At 37.1% G+C, this 23574-nt stretch overlaps 1 protein-coding gene across 1 annotated transcript in view; it reads left to right on the top strand.

Annotated features, from left to right (window-relative positions):
* lama2 (laminin subunit alpha 2) overlaps positions 1 to 23574 on the top strand; it is a 630991-nt gene that overhangs the window by 344937 nt on the left and 262480 nt on the right. The window contains 4 exon segments of the mRNA XM_062978830.1: positions 4541 to 4642; positions 7468 to 7679; positions 16301 to 16412; positions 22787 to 22900. Of these exon segments, the coding sequence (XP_062834900.1) occupies positions 4541 to 4642; positions 7468 to 7679; positions 16301 to 16412; positions 22787 to 22900 (540 nt within the window).

Below are 23574 nucleotides of genomic sequence, written 5' to 3'. Positions count from 1 at the left end.
AAGAGTATTTATATAGAGTTCTGAATAAATATGGGTTCAACAGAGAGTTTATTAAGATGTTAGAGGAGTTGTATAGAGAGGCTGATGGGAGGATTAGGATAAATAATAAACTCTCAGGAAAAAATACCAATACAAAAAGGGGTTAGGCAAGGCTTCCCTTTGTCACCCTTAATTTTTACATTAGCAATGGAGCCGTTAGCGGATAGAATAAGGAATAATGGAAAGATCAAAAGATATAGAATAGGGAAGGAGGAAATCAGAATTAATTTGTTTGCAGACAATATTTTAATTATAATGGAAAATCCAAGCGAAACTTTGGGAGAAATTAATGTGATTTTGGAAGATTTTGAAAAGGTATCCGGCCTAAAAATAAATCTAGCAAAATCAGAAATTCTAATGATGAATATGAATAAGAGGAAAATTAAGGAAATTCAGGAAGAGGGTATAATTAGGATAGCCAAGAGAAAGATTCAATATTTGGGAATCCAGATAGCTAGGAGTGAGGACAAATTATGGGATAATAATTATAAGGCAATTAAAAGACTGGAAAGGGAAAAATCTATCAATCTCGAGAAGAATCAGAGCACTAAAATGTGTATAATACCAAAAATGTTGTATTTGTTTCAGACTTTGCCGGTGACCCTGACAAATAGCTTAGTGGGATAAGATATTATGAGAATGGGTATTTGGAGGAAAGAAAGAAAGAGTGGCTCAGAAAATAGTATATGCAAGAAGTGACCAACTGTGTTGGGGAGTCCCAAACCTGCAAGCATATTTTGAAGTTTTTCAGTTGAAAGTCAGAAATGGATTAGAATAGAAAACAAAAGAAATGGATGGAAAGGAAAAGCGGGTATTTTCAGTAAGAACTTAAAAGGAAATATAAAAGGAATTGAGGGCCCTAGATGGGAAAAATGGCAAAAGCAATGGATCTCTATACTGTCTAAATGGCCACCATTATATAGCTTGTTTGAGGATGAAGAGGAATGTTGACTAAAGAAATTAAATACAGTGGGATTTTCAAGAATAAAGGATTTATATAATAATGGAGGAGATTTGATGGATTTTAAGGAGTTGGTGGGAAAAGGTGGAAATCGGTTGAAATTGAGAGGACTTTGGGAAATAGTTAAGAATGGAGTGAAAAGAGAGGAAAACAAATTGGATTCCCTGATGACAAAGGGAAGAAGGGAAAAGGTGGGGAGTGGGAGCATTATACAAAACCATAGTGGAAGCAAAAGGAATTATGCTTAGAACAATAATACAAAAATGGAGTAAGGAAAGGAATTTTTCAGAGGAAAGAGTAGAAAAGATAATAAAGGGAGTAAGTATCATTAAAATGAAAAAGTTACAAGAGTTAATAAAAAAGATTTATCAAAAATGGCACAGAACCCCATCTCAGTTAGCATCTATATATAAATGAGTGATGGCATCACAGCGACCCACAAAACAACAAAACTACAGGCCCCCCAACCTCGAAATTTGACAACACAACCCATCATCCACGCCACTAGGTTGATACAACAAAAAGAAAAGAAAAATAAAGTCCTAATTAGAGGGAGAGCAATAATTGTTTTTATCCAATTGCTGCCAGTTTAGAGGGCTAATCTCTGCCCACTTGGTCTCCTAGCAACCATCTCAGCCAAGGGACAGCCAGGGTTCCGTTAGGGGACAGGCAGATTTAGGCCTCACTTAGGCTTCTTCCACAGATTATCTAATTTGCACTGGATTATATGGCAGTGTAGACTCAAGGCCCTTCCACACAGCTATATAACCCATTTATAATCTTATATTATCTGCTTTGCACTGGATTATCTTGACTCCACACTACCATATAATCCACTTCAGTGTGCATTTTATACAGCTTTGAAGAAGGGGCCTCATATAATCCAGTTCTAAGCAGATAATATAAGATTATCAATATACTGTAGAGTCTCACTTATCCAACATAAACAGGCTGGCAGGATAAGTGAATATGTTAGATAATAAGAAAGGATTCAGGAAAAACCGATTAAACATCAAATTAGGTAATCGTTATACAAATTAAGCACCAAAACATCATATTATACAACAAATTTGACAGAAAAAGTAGTTCCATGCGCAGTAATGCTATGTAGTAATTACAGTAACTCTTGTAACTTTCTCACTTATCCAACACTCGCTTATCCAACATTCTGGATTATCCAACGCATTTTTGGAGTCAATGTTTTCAATATATCAGGCCTTCACGGCTCTGAAATGCACTCCCAAAAGAGATCAGGCAATCCCCTACCTTATCCACCTTTCATAAGGATCTGAAGACCTGGTGGTTTTGGCAGGTTTTTGAGTAAGGCACTCTGTATACCTCCGACCTATGGCCTTGAAACATGTTATATAAGATTCATCCATCCCTAACCGGATTGTTAGGATACTTGGCTAATGATCCCTGAGCTCGCAATTATGGCTGGTTTGTAATTGTTATTTATTGTCTATTTTAATTTTATAGTTGTATGTTTTAATATTGCCTCTCAATTGCTGACTATGTAATGTATGTTGTTATTTTGATTGGAAACCGCTCTGAGTCCCCTCGGGGAGATAGGGCGGTATATAAATAAAGTATTATTATTATTAATAATAATAATAATAATAATAATAATAATAATAATAATAATAATAATAATATTTCTTTATTTCCACACATATGCAGAGAAATATACATACCAGCCTGAAATGGCAATTGAAAGGTACTACATAAGGCAAAAAATAGCACTGCTGGAAGTCTTCTCTTCTCTTGAAAACTCCCATATTCATATCAGCATTTCCGCATTTCCCAGTTGTAAGCATAAATTGAAAGGCATTAGACTGTAAATCTAGAAGAAGGAAATGTTTTGGCTTTGGTTTTTTGTTCGTCAAAAAACTTTTACCTCTCAGAAAGTTGCACTTTTATGTGCTGCTTTTTTGATGCACTCTTTATATTGGATAAAAGTTGGTAGCTTTACAGGCAGAAGAAAACCTTTTATTTTCATTGTAAGTAACTTAATGTCTGAATGTGCAAAATATGTTAATTTTAACACATTAATTTGTTATTACCAAAATATCCAAAGACAACCCAATATTTAGTCTGGGAGTTTAATTTTACCATGCCTAGGTAGGCTGCTGCTGGTGCAACTATATTACTATAGTTCCTAAGGGACACTTGTCAAAAATGACAAAAAGAAACCATAATTGTAACTGAGGTACAAAGTGGCTCAAGCCTTTTAACAAAGCATTTTCAAAATATAAATATTTAATACTCCGTTCCTGTATATGAGAATGAAATACGTAAAGATTTATGATTCTATTGATCATGAACAATAATTCTCAATATTGGAAAGAGAGCAAGAGAACGAGTTGGTGAATACTATATTTATAGAACTATATATCTATACACGCTCACACACAAGTATATAAAAAAATGCATACATCCTTAGCAGCTTTGATCAGCACGGATGGGAATACGATTGTTTGAAGTAGCAATGGGTATTTCAAGTGCACAGGAGTAGAGGGAGAGATTCAAATCCTCTGTCCTTTATTATCATTCAGTATGAAATATGGCTAACTTGATTGCTCTTTGAAATGTTCTATTTTCAATCCAAGGCTTGTAGTTTGCTGTGTTTGCTCCAAATACTTATACTGGTGATTTGTTCTCAAGAACAGTCTGAGTTGTTTGCTGTTCCCTGGAATGCCATAATCAGCATCTTTAAAAACGTTAATAGTGAATATATATGTATTTGTGGAAAATACATTACAGGGTCAAGAAATGGCTTGAGGTTACAGTATTTGCCTTATATTTCATTTGAGGTAGTGAACAAATCAGAAGGAAAAAGCAGTATTCAGAGAGAGATGCCTGTAAAAGAAAAAAATGTGGCATTCTTCTTAACTGAATTTGTTTTTCCTTCCTGCCTGAGGCCAGATTCTCTCTGTTTTAGGTTTCTTTTCACGAGAAATATTCGATAGTATCAAGCTCCAGGCTATCTGACCCAAAGTCCTCTTTACTAGTCTCGAACCAGGGAATTTGGGAGTGGAAAGGGGAGGAAGAACAGAAGAAGAAAAAACAACTCCTCCAGTGGCTTTTTGTAGCTTAAAATCAACAAAACAGTAGCCATTGTGTGCTGGAGCTTTTACAGTGTACGATTAGAATATGAGTCAAATATTGTTTCAAAATAATGTACATTATATTATCTCTTTTATATAGTTGGGGTGATATGTGGTGTTTATCTGTACTTTAATGCATGTGCATTCATAGGTTTCTAGCAGTTAGAAGTGTCTGGAAGTAGTCTGAAATCACTTCTATTAAAATGGATTTTGTGAAGTGATATAGTTCTAGCAGAATGAGAGAAGGGGAAGGAATGCACTGAAAAGGAACCATTCATAACAGTTCTTCCTTGGGGCTCTATATCATTCCCATGTCCATTCCTTACAAGAAAAGTCCTTCCCCTTGAAAGCACTGTAATTGGAAAAGAGTAGTTCAAAATGGTTAAAGGCATGTTTTCTGCTATGTAATCAGCATCATTCTTCTTTACCACAGATAACAGCTGCTGGAGGACATCTGAAATTTACAGTTTCATATGACCTCATTGGGGAAGAAGATGCTGCTGAAGCAATGCTTCAATCTGATGTCATCATAGAGGTAGGGTATTACCACATCTCTTAATGTGTTTGTTCAGTAAATTGCAAGCAGCACACAGTCAACTCACCTCGTAAAATGCTAAAGAAGAAGCTGAATGCAAAACCCTTCCCCATTTCCAAACACAAAGCTTACAATTCCATCTAAATTTTCATAGTGGAGAAGTCAATACCTCAAGGGAAATGTAAAAGGAAGGATTAAAAGGAAAATGTGTATATTTGAAGCCCTGTGTTCTTAGGATCATTATTCTTTGAGATGACTAACAGAAAATAGTGATATTAACAGCATTACAAACAATGTAAAGCAGTGAACTGCTGAACATGTATAGAAATCCCATTGATTTTAGTGCAATACAATGTACAGTCAGTCCCCGAGTTACAAACATCTGATTTACAAATGACTCATAATTGCAAATGGGGTGAGACAATGGGAATTGAGAGAAATCTACTCCTAGGAAGGGAAATTCACTCCTGAAAGAGTTACCATGGGAAAAAAGTGTCTCACCAATCCTTGTTTCCACAAGAAGCCAAATTTTTCAAAATCCAATTATCACAGGCACGGAAAGTCTGAGGTCATCTAAACAGGAACACAGACAGCAAAACAAACACCTCAAGGGTGTTAACACTTCCCTATGCCATCCAAAGCTCGCTCGCTCTCTCTCTCTCTCTCTCTCTCTCTCTCTCTCTCTCTCTCTCTCTCTCTCTCTCTCTCTGTCTCTCTCTCTCTCTCTGTCTCTCTCTCTCTCTCTCTGGCTGGCACATAATTTTGGATTAAAATCAGAACTCGTATCTGATTCGTTAAATTTGTGCATACAAAGTGATTTCCGAGGCATGCAGGAAAGGTGGGGTGATTTAGAATTTGAATCACCCATTTTTAAAATAAATGTTCTGTACCATTCGGATGTCTCCCAAGGTCAGTTTAATTTTCACTATAATCATTATGCAACTTTGGTCAAGCCAAGATAACACACAGTGCTTTTAAAGTTATTCCTTTGGCCCCATCTTCGCTGGTGCTGCCATAAGGGAGGCGCTGTGGGTGTGACTAATCACAGCCATCTTAACTGTAGTTTGGGAAGGCCAGGCCCCCAATGGTAGAGATTGCAAAAGGCCCTGCCGTAAACTACACTTCCCAGAATGCAAAGCTGCTCACGAGCCAAATGATGGCTGAATGACCCAAACAGCTGACTGCTGCAGTTGCTGTTTAGAGTGAGTCTAAATAAGAAAATTAAAATGATTGAATCTGCATTAAGCAACTTTTGCAAAGCCAAGAGAACAGAAACTGCTTTAAAAAAATTCTTTTACTTGGCCCAATTGCCATGAGGTACTGTGGGGGGCTGCCAGTCTGCGGTTTATAGTCAGTAATGATAGAATAAAATGATTGAATCTACAAAGAGGACTAAAGTAAATAAGTAATAGTATATATCTGTGCTAAGTTGAAGTTCTATGATTGATTGTGTGTCATATAGACAGACATTCAACGGTATTGCTGTTGTCGCTTTTTGGGGGGATAATTGATTTGCTCTAAGCCAATCTCTGTGCTGGGCTTAAAAAAAAAAGTAATGACCTATATGGATGGCCCTTGAGGGTCCCCTCCAGCTCAATAGGGGGAGCAAATGGATGTCAGGAGAATTTGGATGGTGCCTTTCTGCCCAGAAGTAGGGGATCAGTCTAGATGTCCCTTGATAGTGCCTGTACTATTATTTCTGTTCCTGGGTTATAAATGTCATTTCCTAATTGGTTCTGTCCTAAAAACGTGGCAAAAGTTTATTACACTGCAAAAACTTTGTTTTTGTGCAAGGGACATTGCCCTATAGCACATTTTGCTTTGTTAAATCTCCACCAATTTAACACATTTTCTGCCACAAAAACAAAGTTTCTGGAGTAACAGTTTTTCTTTATTATTAAAAATGTTTTTATAAAAGCTTTGAAAATTCACCAAAACTCCATAGAAAAGTCAAACATTATGAAATTTGGTGGGATAACAGTGGTAAATGTGTTCTACCATTGTAGCAAGTTTCATCAGGATAGCTCACAAAGCCAGTGATGTTTTCCCTATTGCGAGTCCCTTCGGGGAGATGGGGCGGGATATAAAAATAAAGTTTATTATTTTATTATTTGTAAGTTTTGTTAGAGTTCCAAAATGTTTGCCACCAAAATTCAGAAGGAACTTTAGAAATGAAGCGCCTGCGCCCTATACTTTTGAACATAGTTTAGAACGTGTTGTCGAAAGCTTTCATGGCTGGGATCACAGGGTTGTTGTATGTTTTCCAGGCTGTATGGCCATATTCCAGAAGTATTATCTCCTGACATTTCGCCCACATCTATGGCAGGCAGCCTCAGAGGTTGTGAGGTACCTCACAACCTCTGAGGATGCCTGCCATAGATGTGGGCAAAATGTCACGAAAGAATACTTCTGGAACATGGCCATACAGCCTGGAAACCACACAACAAACCTATGATTCCGGCCACGAAAGCCTTTGACAACACATCAATCAGTGCAATTGCACTAATGAAGAGAGAAGCAATATCAAAGGTGATATACATAACATGTATCCATTATCAGTGATAACCCAACTATGCCAAAGTCTATTGATGTCATGAACTATTCTAAAACTGTGTCATCATTTTCCAACCAGTCATTTAAATTGCTTTGTTCCTTCTTACTCCAAATTTCTTCAGTTATAAAAATATTAAATATTGAGGGGCCTACCATTTATATGAAATATGCCTGAGATTATACACTTATACCACATTGCTGCGCTCTTCTATGTAGCATTTTGTGTAGTGTCTGTAAATTTTTGTATCTTTAACATTTCTTTTCATTATCAGGGAAGTGGTTTAAGAATCAGCACATCACAGGAGGGTATTCATTTGAACCCGTTTGAACAGCATACTGAAGAAGTGTTGCTGAAACATGACTTATTCATGCTGCATGACACTGATTTTCCAGTCAGCAAAAGGGAATTCATGACTGTGTTGGCAAATATAAAACGTCTTCTTATAAGAGCCACATACAGCTATGGGATGAATGCCATCTACAGGTAATTGCAAGAACTGATTTCTGTTTTGTCCAGAATATGATCAAGTATTTTCTTTGTTCACAGATCAAGTTTTGTAGAGAAGGTTGGATTACCATGGTCACAATTCATTTTTCTCAATGCCAGCCTTGTTCAATTTCATATCAGTTTGCTTTTTGGAATGTTATTGCTCTTTTTTTTTTGCTTCCAGTGGCAATTACAGTTGCAAAGAAATTTTATAAATGGTTTGAGAACCTCAGGTATTTGTTTAAAGAAAAAATATATACTCATATTGATTCATCCTGAACCAGAGGTAGGGTTAGCTAACAGAGAAACAGAACAGGCAGATAATGCCTCATACAATACACAAAGAACATCAGATTTACCAAAATGTAACATATTAATAATTATGTATCATGTTTATTACATTAAACTGAGTGTAACAGCACAGTGAGAGAGAGCATTTTCCAATGCTTAGATGCTGAGTTCCACTGAAATTTGTAAGGAGCATCATTGAACATTTCATGATATATTTGAGAAAAATGTCAAACAATATTAGTTGGCTTCTTTTTTATAGGTAGTCTTGTTACACATCTCTGAACATATAGTATATTTTTAGTATAAAACCCCTGTATTATAGTGAAACCTATTATTGTGGAACCTGCCTCGTTATAATGTGTATTTGGGCTATACAATTTTGTTGTTAATACAATTGTGAATTGGTTTAAAAAGCGGCATTTACAGTTTGCTTGTATTTATATAAGTAGAGTTTCAGAATATGTTTTCTTCCCTTGTATCTAACTCAGTCCTTTAATTGAAATTTTGGAAAACTTCCTTCAGAGAGGAAGGATAATCTTCCAGCTGGTTGAATCTGACTTTTCTGTAATACCTACCTGGTTAACTTAAATGTTCACTCATCCAACCTGTTATTAAATTACTGGAACAACCACATATCAAATCAGACATAATTGGGTATTAGAAATGTTGATTTTTTTTGTATGACAAAAACTCTGGCAACTGATACTTTGAGAATTCTGGCAGACGTACCCCAAAAGTATAACTCTCCCAAAATTCAGACATAGTCAGTGTATAGGGCAATTATTTGTACTGATGGAACAATGGAATGGTGACTGGCTACATTGAAAAGTGCTTTTCTAAAACACCTCTGCTTTCATAACAGTATCTTCATTTTATTTTTGAATAGTCCTTGAATTTGGATTTGTTTGGGTGTGTACACAAGCTGTTACCAAATATTCATGTGTCACTGCTAAAAAAAACCACTCCCTATTTTACTTGAGTAAGCATCTAATTACGCATCTGAATAAGTATTATTGCTACTTTATTCTGTCTAGTCCTTATATATCATATTGTGATAGTTTCATCCCTGACAAAAATTGTTTTGCTAACATATCCCAAGACATAGAATAAAAGGGGATCATGGAAGTTGTAATCTGAAAAAGTAACTTTGCCAAGCCCTGGTGATCTTCTACATGGTGACCTTTCCTTTCACATTGACTAGACCGTTTCAAATCTGTCTGTGTCCTCAGGGTAACCTCTTAGTTTTTTCACTGCTTTTTGTGCATGTCCTTCACTGTAGCAAAGCTTCCATCTTCACTCATCTCAAGGTCTTTGCTTTCTCTGCCAGCTCAGCCTCTGTTTGTTGGGGGTTTTTTATTTCTGTGTGTAATTTGCTTCTCAAGGACTATATTATGTCACCTCTTTTCTTGTCTTTCAACCCTCTTCTGAAACTAATTGTGTTTCATAATCATTCTACCTCTTGACCTTTGTCCCATAACTAGCTACAAGCCTGCTGATGTAGTTAGCTGGAGACACAATGTGATGCATAGTCCTTCAACAGAACAACCAAAGTGTACAAGGAAAATTGCTTGGGGTATCCCTAGGCTTATTGTAAGTTAGACAATAGAGTTGCAGATGAGGATGCCACCCCTGTTTAAACAGAGTACAGACATACCCCCCCTTCACCTCCCATTAGTTTGTCCACTGGTTATATTTACAGCTACGATAATGATGGGGATAAATTTGTCATCCTTGCTCAGTGCTGCAAAACCACAGGAACAGGTAGAAATGCATTATGTGGTATGTATATATTTCTTTTATTTAAATGTTTATAATCTGCCCTATATCAGGAGATTTCAGTATGGTTTACAGTTAGCATTAAAACAAGTTAAAAACAGCAAGATAGTATAAATGAACTAAAACATATTAAATAATACAATGAGGAAAAAAAGAGTAAATATGAATTTAAAAATCTTCGGGTAATTAAAATGTCTCCAATTAATTTTCTCTAATCAAAGTAAACATCTCCTCCTTTTCAGCTAATTTGAATTTGATCATTTTCTACAACCAGTCCTCTTGTGCTGAAATTTATGATTTTTTCCATTTCTGTGCATGTACTATTCTTATCACCATGCATGGTTGTCTGTCAAATGAAATAAAAGGCATTCCAGGCTTTAACTGAATTTTTTTAAAAATGCTGCAGTCAGAACAAATGTGCTAGGACAGGTTCCCAATACTTCCCAGAGACCACCAGTAATGCAGGAACCATGAGACTAAAATTGCAGGGCATTCCCCCTTCTTGAGACATCTGTTACATCTAAACTGGTGCACCTCTCACATGGGCATTTAAAGATATCGTAGTCCCTGTCTCTCACCCAGGGATTTTGAAGAGATTTAACCCACACTCTTTGAAGAAATTTAACCTTACTCTCACTGATATATCCAATACCCTGTCTCTCACCGAAAGTGTGTTCCTCTACCATGATCAAAGAGGGATAGTGTTCCCCCAAGTGGAGACTCAAGGGGATAATCACTAGGATCAACCCTACAGGGCTTTTATATACTCTTCCCATCCAATAAATTGAAGACTTGAAAAGAAAGACACATCTATTCAAAACCAGCTGCATAGGATCTGTGTATCAGAGGTTTAGCATCTTTTTCTCAGGATGCAATTTAAAGTATTTGAGCCCATGCATATTGGGATTCATCATGCCCCAGAATAAACAGGACCTCAAAATGTAGGGAGGTTGGGATCAGGCCAGGAAGCAAAATTATGGAAAAAATACTTTTAAGAACCCAGATTTATCCAGCCATTATGTATAGGGATTAAACCAAACTCAAAGGAGATGGCAGAATGATTTTTAACAAAAGAAATAAAAGGAAATGCTCTTTTCATCATGGGGAATCAGCCTGACATTCCTTCATATATTTGCTGCAGCATCAGGATGGAAGTGCTTCAGCATATACTCTCATCTATGTCCCTGTGGCACTACGGGATCAAGATAATAGATCTAACAGCTGATAAATCTCTAGATGTGCATGTGACTTCAAGTCACGGGTTCAAGTCATCTGTCAACTTATGGGGACCCATTCATTTCAATGGTTTTTTAAGGCAAGGAATACTCAGAGGTGGTTTGCTACTACCTTCCTCTCAAAAATAGCCTGTAGCACCTGGCATTCATTTGCTCCCTCCTATCCATATAGTGGTGCAGTGGGTTAAACCCTTCTGCCGGCAGGACTGATGACTCTATTACTGTATATGCATGTATGTGACTAAGTTTCTGTGGGATCACTACTTGTGTAAGTGTGTGTTAAGAGAAAAACACCTGGTTAATTACAACTCATGGTTGAGTAATTGGAACAATCAGGGCTAATAGGCTTGAGCCACTCCCTGAATGGGGTATATCTGGGAATGTTTGTAATGTCTTTTGGGGACTTACTGAATGCTTGCTGAGAGCCTACTATGAAGTTGCATGAATTTAATGCAAGAGACTATGTGAGTTTTTGTTGCTGGAAGTTTTATTATGATTTTTGACTCTGCTACTTAAGAGTAAATTTTGATTTTCTCTTCCATTTTTCGTGGCTTGTTTTTTTTTCTTTTGCTCATTGTGGATAAAACAAAGGACTGGATAAGTCTGGACAGGACTGCACGCAGTTTGTTTTTCTACAAACCCGTAACAGACTCGAAGGTTGGATTGCTGACCTTAAGGTTGCCGGTTCAAGTCCAACCCAGGGAAAGCACAGATGAGCTCTCGCTATCAGCCCCAGCTTCATGTGGGGACATGAGAGAATCCCCCACAAGGATGGTAAAAACATTAAAACATCTGAGCATCCCCTGGGCAAAGTCTTTGCAGGTGGCCAATTCTCTCATACCAGAAGTGGCATGCCGTTTCTCAAGTCGCTCCTGATACAAAAAAATCCATGTACAAACCAAGAATGGGCAACTTGGAAGTCCCTGAACAGACTCAGAAGCGGAGTAGGCAGATCAAAAGACAACCTGGCAAAATGGCACTACATAGAGGAATCCTCCACCTTGTGCAACTGTGGAGCAGAACAAACCACTCCACATCTGTATGCTTGTCCGCAATGTCCTGCCTCATGTACAAAGAAATAATTGTTTAAAGATACAGACAATGTGGTTAAGTATCCCATGAAATCTAAAGTATGTTATTTCAAATATCTTTACCCACAAATCACTTTGTTTCTGGCAAGAGTGTGGCCTGGTATATGTGTAGAATCAGAGACAGGCCAGTGGTTGCCAGATGAAGAGACCTCAGCATGGATGTTAAAATAAGATTTGGCCTGCTACTGCACCCAGAAATTGCATGGTCACAACTCAGTCAAGCCTTTAGTAAGGCATAATGGTAAATCCGCCAAAGCAATATATTTAACTCCTAAAAGATAACATGGTGATCATTGGGGGAGAAAAATGTAAAAATCCAGAAAATTGGAATAGTTAGGAGGGAAAAGGTGCCAAGTTGGTCTTTGTATGAGCCAGAACTCTCTAGGGAAATCAGCAATGCTTGAAGCAATAAAGACTTGTGATTTCATGATAGCTACAACAATATCACTCAGACCTCTGTGGTATGAAGTTTGATAGGTTAGTATCCATGTAGCCATTTATTCCCATTATAGCTTCTCATAAAAAGTGGCACTCTTCAGTTAATTCAGCTGTGAGATAATGTTGCATGAAATGGAGATGAGGCGACCCAGAGGCTCTGCAGTGGCCTTGCATGTTCGTGGTGATTTCTTTTTCATTCAGGATATCACGATTAAAGTAATAGCAGATTGTAAACTGTGCCAGCTTTTGCTTCAAATGCTGCATCTTCTGTTAATTTTGTTAGCATTTAGATGTCAACAATGTCTGCCACACTTGCAACCATATTAAATATTTGGTCTAGATGCTCAAATTTTGCAAAAGTTCCCGAATCCCATTACTGCCAACATTATATACTTTAATGTCTCCAAAATGGCACAGAGGAATATAAATTACTACATTGAAGTGGGGGAACATGACTGCAGCTTTTTTTCAATGAACTAAAACTGTTAAATGCATTAAAATACCATTTTCCAAATAGCAGAACCTAATGAAAATTGGTACTGCTCAGTGAATACAAATGTGGAATAATACTGAGTGAAATGTTCTGTGCGTAACTGTTTCTCATTCCTTCAAATTACTACATGGCACTAGAAAATAACAATAGATAAATATGATTAAAAGAACACTGGCAAATTTTGTTGCGCCTCCAGCTCAAAAATATTTTGGTTTACTCTTTGCCGTTAGTAATCTTGATAATATTTCCCAGATTTTTCCCTAGTTTTTCCTTAATTTTAAATGAAACACATTAGAAAATAACATAAAATGCTTTAAAAATGAAAGAATTAATTTCTGGAACTAATTCTTTGTGATTAAAAGTCCTTCTTTGCAAATCATCTTTGCTTTTGCTCACTGGAAATGGAATACAAATGGTTTTATTAATGCATTCCCATACTCTTTCTAGGTTGGCCTTTATCAGAGATCTTCCAGTTTAATCAACGTAAGATCAGAAATTTGTGTTTATAAATGAGAACATATTTAACTGTAGGTTGAGTATCCCATACCCAAAATATTTGGGGACCAGAAGTGTTTTGGATTTGGAATATATACATAATGAGATGCATTGGGCCCCATCTATATAGAACAGTGGTTCTCAACCTGGGTTCTCAGATGTTTTGGCCTTCAGCTCCCAGAAGTCCTAACAGCTGGTAAACTGGCTGGGATTTCTGGGAGTTGTAGGCCAAAAACATCTGGGGACCCCAGACAGAGAACCACTGGCATAGACCATTTAATGCAGTTTCAGACTAGCATTACAGAATGTGGTTTTGCCATACAAGAGATCTTAGAATAAGTTTGAGACCTAGATGGTGATTATGAAAACAACAGAGCAGTGGTGCACACTAAGGGCTTTCTTTTGCATACTTTTATGGAACTTTGTTGTTGCTGCAGTTTGAAGCTAGCTTTGAGTTGCATTAAATTGTCAGTGTAAATGGGTTTTAGAGATGGAACCCAACTCTAAACACAAAATGCATTTCTGTTTAAGATATACTTTAAACGCATACATTGAAGGTCGATAACATTTAAAATAACTTTGTTTATAATTATATCTTTAATATAATTATAGAAATAATACACACATAATTATACTGAGATATAATTATTAATATAATACAATACATATAAATTATACACAAACAACTGTCAGCAACATTTATTCCATCTGGAAGAACAGTGTTTATCTTCACACACCTCCACTGTGAAGTCCTGAAACACTATATACGTAACTACAGTTCTATTATAATGGACTAATAGGATTCCACCTTTAATGGCTGCTGTCTGGGAAAAGTCTCCACTGGACATTGTGGGACTTCCTTCTAAAGAACTGAGTTTGACACCTGGAAAGAGCCAGTCCTCAATCCCCGCAGCCCCCCCTCCCCTCCAGAACCCCATTTCCCCCCTCCAAAAAAAACTTACTGGGGTGGCTTGCTGGCAGTGCAGGTCCTTCTGCAGAGTACTCCTAACACACAGAAATGTTGCATCATGAGGTGGGGGGATTTTCCTCCCCCCCCCCCCACACACACCTCCTGATGTCATTTTTGCATGTCACCAGTACTGTGTAGAGGTGTTTTTTTGGGGAAATGGGAGACTGGAGGGGGGCTGGATGCCAGGTTGACTCAGATGTCATCTAGCCACCACACAGTTGAAAGCTTGGGGTTTGGGTTGGAGATGGGTACAGAAACCCAGAAGGAAGCGGGTTATTTTAACTTGCTTCCACTCTGTTTTCCGCCATGTCTGGAAGAGCCCTGAGGATTTTATATACAGGCTGTTTGAAAAAGAACTCCTTATTTCACCATTTAATTAAATGGTGAAATAGGGAGTTCTTTTTCAAATACCCTGTATATTCACACTGCCAGCTGTTCCTTTACTGGCCTGATGCTTGTTCTTTGCTTGCAATTGGTCTTATCCCCTGTTACTAAATAGAATCTTTCTCCTAAGGAGACCTTTCTTACTGGGTAGATTCTGAGCAACAGAACCAGTTGGCTGCTACAAGAAAAGAGAGTAGGGTAAAAAAAGTACTGTGAATAGAGTTAAAGGAGTGCTAGGGTAAAGACTGGGCTTCAGGTTCTTTTCTTATTGGACAGGAAAAGAAATGTGAACTAAGCACATGTCATTTTTCTGTTCAGAAGTATGGACATTTACCTAAGAGTTGCTGGGAATATCTGTCTGTTTTGTTTCCTGTAGCAGGTTTTTTTCAAGAACAAATTTGTTCCATTTCATTTGCCAAAAAAAGTCATATGAATTTCCATATTCATCAAAGTTTATATGTGTTGTTGCACACAATCTCCTCTAATGTACACATATTTTAAAAGATTTTTTACTCATCACCATCATTTTGTATACCTATTAATTGACACATGCACATTTATATGAAGTCTTCCATAATATATGCATTTTGTACTTACTTTTTTGGATTAAAGAACTCTACTTTAAAATTAGGAGGAATTAAAAGAAATGCAAAAATTATCGTATAATTGTGTTATACCATGAGTATAAGTCCACGAGATGTAAATTTAGGTCTATATATATGAAAACAAAAATGAATTAATCATTTTATCTCTTCTCAGGACAAATTAGTATTAGAATATGTAGCACTCTAAGCTGGTTACCAATGTGTATTTTCTATAGCAGATGTATTTTCTAGTCACTTTTCACAAGTCTTTGAAAACTAGTATGACTTTTGGAACAGAAAATAAGCTTTTTCATTTCTTTCTTGTTATCAGATAACACACTGAATGCTGGGAATACAAACTGATTCAGTTTGATTCTTTCTAATGTAGTATTTCCCCCTCTATACGTTATTCTGTTTTCTATAACAACATAGATGTTAAGACGTCATTTATACCTTATGTATATAATTAAAGTTTCCAGTACTTTCAGAGCAGGAAAAGAAGAATTTGTTTTTGACAGTTCCTCAGCTTTGGGTTTTAACAAATAGCCTAGTTTTGTGTGTGCCTGCAATGAAAATGAAAGCATACAAGTTGCAAGCTAAGCACAGTCCTCCTCCTGCTGATACACTTGTTGTGACAGTTTCCTAACATGGGCTTTCCACAGTCTAAACATGAATGATATCAAGGCGGAGGCAGTGAGTGGAAAGACACCCCTCCCCCTTTCAGTGAATAAACACTAGCACAGTTATCTCACCAGTTAAGGTCTCCCCCACATCCCAGTCTAGCAGCAGAAACATTCTAAGATCAATGTCTTTTTGTAGGTGAAATGGTAATTTCTCACTATCTTGTTTCTTACACTCTAGGTTGAGTGATGTCAGTTTGGAAGCTGCTGATGACATGTCAACAAGACACAAAGATGCACCTGCTGTTGAAATTTGCCAGTGTCCTCCAGGATATTCTGGTACCTCCTGTGAAGTGAGTGTGCAGAGCAATTGATATATTTCCATTTAAGTGCTGTATATGAGATTCCAGGATAACTTGTTAGAACAGGCATAAACAACTTTGGCAAGCCGAGGCGCCAATTTTCCCTTCCATCATTCCAAGTCAACCCCCTTCAAGCATCATGAGAAGCCACCAGGAAATCATGGGGCTAAAGTTTCTTTTCAAGGCACAAAATAGCCCATGAAACTAGCAAGATAGGCTTGTTTTACAGAAAGGATCCTTGGTTTGCCACTGCATTTCAGCAGCATGCCACAATTGCCACTGTAATATGAGCACCTGGTTTCTTAAAGGATCTTTTTTGAAGTTTGCTTCTAAACTCCAGTAGCAGAAAACGGAACATGCCTTTAAATCAAGTATTTCCTTTCTTCTTCTTCTTCTTCTGTTTTTAGTTTGTCATTAGCTGCCAGAATCCAACTGCCTTTTGGGAGCACTGGAATCTTCATACATGGCCTTGAGCTCTACTTATCTGGCTTGGAAAATGCAGCCTTATTGAATATATATGTGTTATTTCCTCATATTTTCCTCCAAATCCTATCTAGTGCATGCTCAGAGGGAGTACACATATGCTTAACTAACTTGTCAAGGCATTGCTCCTGGTCACTGAAAATACTAAAATCTTCAAAAACCATGCCTTTAAGGGAGCATGTTAAAACACAAAGATGTTCTGTTTCACAAAACTATAAACAATGTGCCATTTATACTGGCACTCTAGGCATTTCCTTGTCAGCTCTCTTTTCCTTTAAAGCACACCATGATTTTTATATGTTTATGATTTCAAGTCTTAATTCATTTTCATTTTTCAGACTAACATTTTCACTTGCACCTTCTCTTGGGGATATTAATACAGGAACAAAAAAAGACTATTCATAAAGGCTAGTGGTTGGTTTTGTGGGTTTTTAGAATTAAATGTTTCAAAGCAGACGTTATAATGAGGCAAAATAAATTAAGTTGTGTACTATGGCCAGTGGTTAACTGTTATTTATATTTTTGTATGTATGTGTTTCTTTATTATTTTTTTATTAAAATAATATCTTGCCTTTTCCTCAATATGTGAAGAGCAGGTAAATAATGGTAGTATTCTATAAGGTATTGAGGGCATCCCCATATAATCAATATAAAATGGGAACAACAATCAAATTAAATAATATAACATAAAATAAACATAAAATATGTCTCTGCTATATCATGTTCAGCTTTAACAAAATAAAATAAAATATGTTCTCTGTCTCCCAAGAAATTAGTTCCCACTGGCAAGAAACAAACTCATTGAAAAGCATTTTCCAGCTAGAGAGCTTACAACCTGTGAAACCCATTATCCTTTGAAACCTGTTTGTAAAGTATGTAGAAGGCAGAATGGAGGTTGGATGAAATGAAGCACTATATTTATTCAAGATATTTACAGGTCTGATATCCCTTGTACTTTCAAATCCTATTTTACCTTTGATCTCCGAAGTAACATATACAAGCTTCATGCCTGTAATCAAGAACTCCTTAACTTGACTCTCCTCTGAATGCATTCTCTTCAGCTCATGCATTTAAAATTATCTGCCTTGGTTGCTGTCAATTCCTGTCCTTCCTTCTTTCCTGAATGTTTGTATATGCATTGAGAACCTTTCTACCTTGCCCAACATCCATTCCTGTCTTTTCTTCTTATTACAGTTCATTTTCTTTATTGAATACCCCAGATAAAAATTCTGTTTTCAATGACATCTAGCTTTTAGGCATTTTAAGTATAACCCTACTTATTTTCCCTCTAGAAACTTCCACTTTCTGGGTAAGGTATGTCAACTAAAAGCTTAAGTTTACAAGACAATAAACAGGCATGAGTTGCCCTTTGTTAGTACACAAAACCTCCCTTTCTTCAGTGAGTGTGAGGTAATACAGAGGAACATAGCTAGAACAGAGACAAACAGACCATATAACTTTGCAAACATTTTTTCCTCTATGAGATCATAGGTTTGTTTTATGCTATCAACTATCCTTTATTCTCAGCTTTGTCCCTCCATTCCCAGAGAAGGTTCTTGCAGCACACTGAGTCCATCTTGGATCTTTCCCTAAATGTTCATTTTAATTACTGAAGCTGTTTTACATGTTTCTTTCATTGTTGATATATGTACTTTGAAGTTAACTCTCACCTTTGGCAAACTTATCACAGAGGTTTTTGGCAAGATTTGTTAAGAGGAGGTTTTCCATATTTCCTCTAAGGGCCTCATCACATTAAGCATCCGAACACCAGAAAAAGCTGGAGGATTCACCAGGCATCAACAGTGAATCTGTGTGGCAATGGGGAATTTGTCGTCCCACACCGCGCATTGCCTGCACCAATGGCTTCCCCATCACATGGGAGAAGGCGTCATTGCCTGGCTTCCTCCTGTGCTGTCCTCGTTGCCAGCAATGTTGTAGGACACTTCCAGCATAGTTCAGGGATGGAGCCATTTGCTGTGCATCATTTGATGAGATCCGGTGGGCTCCATCCCTAAACTGTTCTGGAAGTGTCCTGGGATGAGTAAGAAATCCTGTGTGATGAAGTGGCAAGGCTGAGAGGGTTTGATTTGTCTAAGGTCACCCTGTAGATTTTTATATTTGTGTAAGAAGTCAAATTGTGATCTTCTGGAATCGTGGTCCAAAATTGAACCACGCTTATTTTATAAGCTACAATTGAAATGGATTCAAATGGAAAGCTGGATATGTATTAGTTGTTTTAATACATACATTCACAAAATAGAAGTCAGACAAGAGAAAGTGGCTCTGCGTAGAAAACAAATTTATATTGATTTCAAACCAGCTTCCTCAAAGGAACTTGCAGATAAATATTCATTTTTATTTTGGGTAGATCCTTGGAAATTCTTGTTTGAAATCTTTGATTCCAGATACAGAATCCTCATTCCCAGGCCCACTTTTGAAATGGCTGTTGAACCAGTGTTCATTTTGTAACTTGGATATGGGTTGCTTTTCAGGTTCTAGTGAAGCTGTTTTTTGCCCAGAGATCCATTAATACCTGCAGTTCTGCTGACTCTCCCAGAGCCTTTCTGAGTTTACATATTCATACAGAAAAATTCATAATCAATTCTTGTTTGGAAAGCTGGTTCTTCCTTCTAAACAAATAATTTAAAGTTTTTCGTCTCCAGTACTATTCTGCACCCCTCATAGTATACGGCTGAAGAAATATATGATTTTCTTGAATTCATCTATCACATGTATTTGTAATGAGCATCCTGCTTGCAGTATGAGAGATAATACAGTGATGCTTCTTTAGGTGACCTCCAGTTGGCACATCTCTTTTCATCAAGCATAAGGGCATGCAGATACTGATAACCTTTGAATTGTTCAGGGAAGGACAGGAATTCAAAAGAGAGAGAGAAAATAAACAAGATAGATTTTTTCAAAATACCTTTCTTGACTTTATTTCAAGCTGCCAGAGAATTTCTCTAAATATTTATTTGTGTGAAAATCACGCATAAAAAATCAGTCTATTTTCATATCTTTTGCTGCTGGGCAAATATTTATATAGTTCCCCTTGACCAGAGTCTTAACAAAATATTGTAATAATAATCAAGCATTCTTGCAAACTGTGGTTATAATACAGACAATCAGGAATTATTTTGAATTCATATTAGAGAGTGGGGGTAGCTTATATATATGTTTTTTTCATAATAAGTCATTCATTATGTTAGAATGGTATGAAGGAGGCTATATACCTACCTACATCTCAGTATCATGCATAATGAGAGGCAGTATCACACAGCATAAATTAAAGATATATTAAAAGAATGAAATATTCTCAGGTGTGGTGATGCAGTATCGAAGCCCAGAGAATTCCGAATGTTAATATATGATTCCTATGAATATCTCTGAGGTTTGTCATAACCTGCCTATTCCTGAACTCTTGCTTGTGGAATAGTAATGGGGAAACAGTCTGGTTCTAACTAGCAGAAACTGTGTTTCAGTGCTGAAAACTGCAAAACTTTCAGAAAAATATATGGCAGGCAATAACTGCTTCCTGGCAACTTATTTTGAAGTGCAAGCAAAACCGTCAAGGGCTTCCTGATTAAAGATGCATCCTTCCTGGGGAAAAAACACCCATTGATGTTATCCATTGTACTAAATTAGAACTGATAAAATATTTATCAAAATGTAAATATTTTTGGAGGGCAGGCATCATAACATATATAGGAGTCACCTCATTCATATGATGACTAAAGGTGGAGAGAGGATGTGGATATATAAATAAGCCCTTCCTCCAATGTCTCCATCATCTCTGATTCTGACAGCCACAAGCTGGAGGAAAAGTTTGAAAAAGACACCCAATCATATTCAAGTGAACACAAGCAGAAGCTCTTATTAGGCCTTCTCTTATTAGGCTCTTATTAGACCTTCCGTCTCATCAACAGAAAGGATGTGAACACTGGTTGGTGTACCTTCCACACTCTGCTTGAAGCTTTCATGTGAATAGGCTGAGCATCCTCATGGGGCCAAAGAACAATTAGTACTGTTATAACTGTACACAGATACACAGAGCAAAAGAAAAAAAACAAGAATATACCATATCTGTACGTATAGCAAAGACACCTATAGGTACTGAGTCATTTTCCCCATGATGCTGTCCTGTGCTGTTCAATGAGTACCCAAGTACTCCATGGTTGACCACATTATCCTTTTTTGTTTCATTGTTTTTCTATGGGAAAGTATTTAAATGTTTTATGTTGTTATCATGTAATGATATTATTTTGATTTTGATATTTCTGTTTCTTTTTGTTTTATATGGCCCCTGGAGAAGACCATTAAATATATATGCATAGGCCAAAACACATTGGTTTTTTTCTAAAATACCATGTTTCCCCGAAATAAGACAGTGTCTTATATTAATTTTTGCTCCCAAAGAGGAGAATCTTTGAATTTTCAGGGGATGTCTTATTTTTCCATGAAGAAGAATTCAAATTTATTGTTGAACAGAAAATGAACATTTATTATATACTGTACAGTAGTTCTCATCACAAACCAGCATAACCAAACAAACTGTGAATCCTATCAAGCATTTCTTGTTATTACCATTATTTCCATGTGCAACAATATATGGTATGTACATTTACCAATCCTGCATGTTCTGGTGTTCTGTTCGGCAGGCATGCTTCCAAACAAAAACTTTGCTAGGTCTTACTTTCGGGGGAGGCTTTACATTTAGCAATTCAACAAACCTCTACTAGGTCTTATTTTCAGGGGATGTCTTATTTTTGGGGAAACAAGGTAAATAAAAACTATCAATTGAACAGGGTTGTTGTGTATTTTCTGGGCTATATGGCCATGTTCTAGAAGTATTCTCTCCTGACGTTTCGCCCACATCTGTGGCAGGCATCCTCAGAGGTTGTGAGGTCTCCTGCCTGCCATAGATGTGGGCGAAACATCAGGCAAGAATACTTCTAGAACATGGCCATACAGCCCGGAAAACACACAACAACCCTGCAATTCTGGCCATGAAAGCCTTTGACAACACATTATCCATTGAACACTTGGAGATCAATTCCTTCTTCCCCTGTGGACTGCTATCTTTTCTACTTGTATGTTTGTCTACTGCCTTTCTTTAACATTTGATCCAAGACAAAATGACATTTTAGCAATCAGATTATCAAAAAAGATCCCTTCTCCCCCTTTTTCCTTTTTTCAGTCATGTAATACGTCTTTTAACTTCTTTTAGCCTGTAAATGCTGTCTGATTTCCACTCTCCATTCTCTGTTTTTTTCCTACCTTTTCAGAAGAAAGAACAAGCTAATGTCTCCTTTAGTCTTACATCCGCCTATTTGGTTAAGGTTAGTGCACTGAGCATATGCGAGGAAGATGTACATGCTTGACGTGTTTTAGTACTTCATTCTTTTTTCTTTTTCACAGTGGGTCCTCACAGTGGGCAGTGGGCATGTGGAAAGAGTTTGCTAAAAGTTCCAGGGCAGAAAGAGGCTGCTTATACAAGACAAGCCAGGGATGTGAAACTCTAGCAAAATATTCACATTAAACCAGATTTGACTTGTGTGGACAGGGATTATTGTACTGGCATGGGAAAGAACTGCTCTATCTTATTTATAGATCCAAGACTGAGTGAGCAATGAAATGTCTTTTTCTCCATTTTAATAATGGATTACTTTATTGCCTGAAACCACATGTCTTGCTACGCAGAGGTGGTTTGAATGCGGCACATTCTGCTGTGGAACAAGATGTTTCTGCATATAGTGTAGAATGGGCAGAAGAAAGAATTTGGGAAAATTGAGAAACATGTTACCAAATTCATTGTTGAGTTTACTCTTGCATTACTATGACATGTCCCATTCACTAAATGTAAAAATATTTTTCTTCTGCAGTCTTGTCAATCAAGGCACAGGCGAGTTAATGGCACTATTGTTGGTGGAATCTGTAGGCCATGCACATGCTTTGGTCATGCGGAGTCATGCGATGATATCACTGGAGAATGCCTGGTAAGTGCTGACTGACAGCAGTGAGATCAGCTCTGTATACCAATGTCTACCTTGGGGACTATGAGTACTTAAGGAAAGAAGCAGTGATTTGACAGGAGAGATCTTTATATTGAACTGCTTCTGAAGTTAAGCAATGATAAAAAAAAAAGCTACTGCAAATAAGAGCAAACAAGAATACTTCTTTACTTTAGTCTGGTAAGGAAGCAGCAAAGAAAATATTTCATCAACCTGATAATGCACAATGTTCTATCTCATCTTTATTGTAGGTTTTACTATCTGCATTGAAAAGCAGTAACTGTGAATGCTACTATAAGGCAGTGTGCAAGTACGAATGTCTCAGAAAAAATAAATCTCTCACAATCCCTGAGAAATAAAAAGATTTGGAGAGGCAGGAGACAGGAGGGACATTGCTTTGCTAGATGAAAGGTAGAGTTACAGAGCACATATATTTACTGTAGCAATTCAGAAATTAAATGCTTTTGCTATCCAGAATAATCATGCCCAGCGCACCACTGTTTCCAGCCTGCTCAGTAGCTTTTTCAAATGGGTGAATTGCGCTGAATAGACTGTTCTGATTAACTCAAGGGCATTTTAGTTTTATATTGTCTGACATGGCATGAAGCTTGCAACAACATTTCTCATTTCATTAGTCTTGCAGAAATGCAATTTGAGCC

The sequence above is a fragment of the Anolis carolinensis genome, chromosome 1 (genome assembly GCF_035594765.1).
Source record: "Anolis carolinensis isolate JA03-04 chromosome 1, rAnoCar3.1.pri, whole genome shotgun sequence".
Taxonomy (NCBI): Eukaryota; Metazoa; Chordata; class Lepidosauria; order Squamata; family Dactyloidae; genus Anolis; species Anolis carolinensis.
This window is presented reverse-complemented; position numbering and strand designations above follow the sequence as displayed.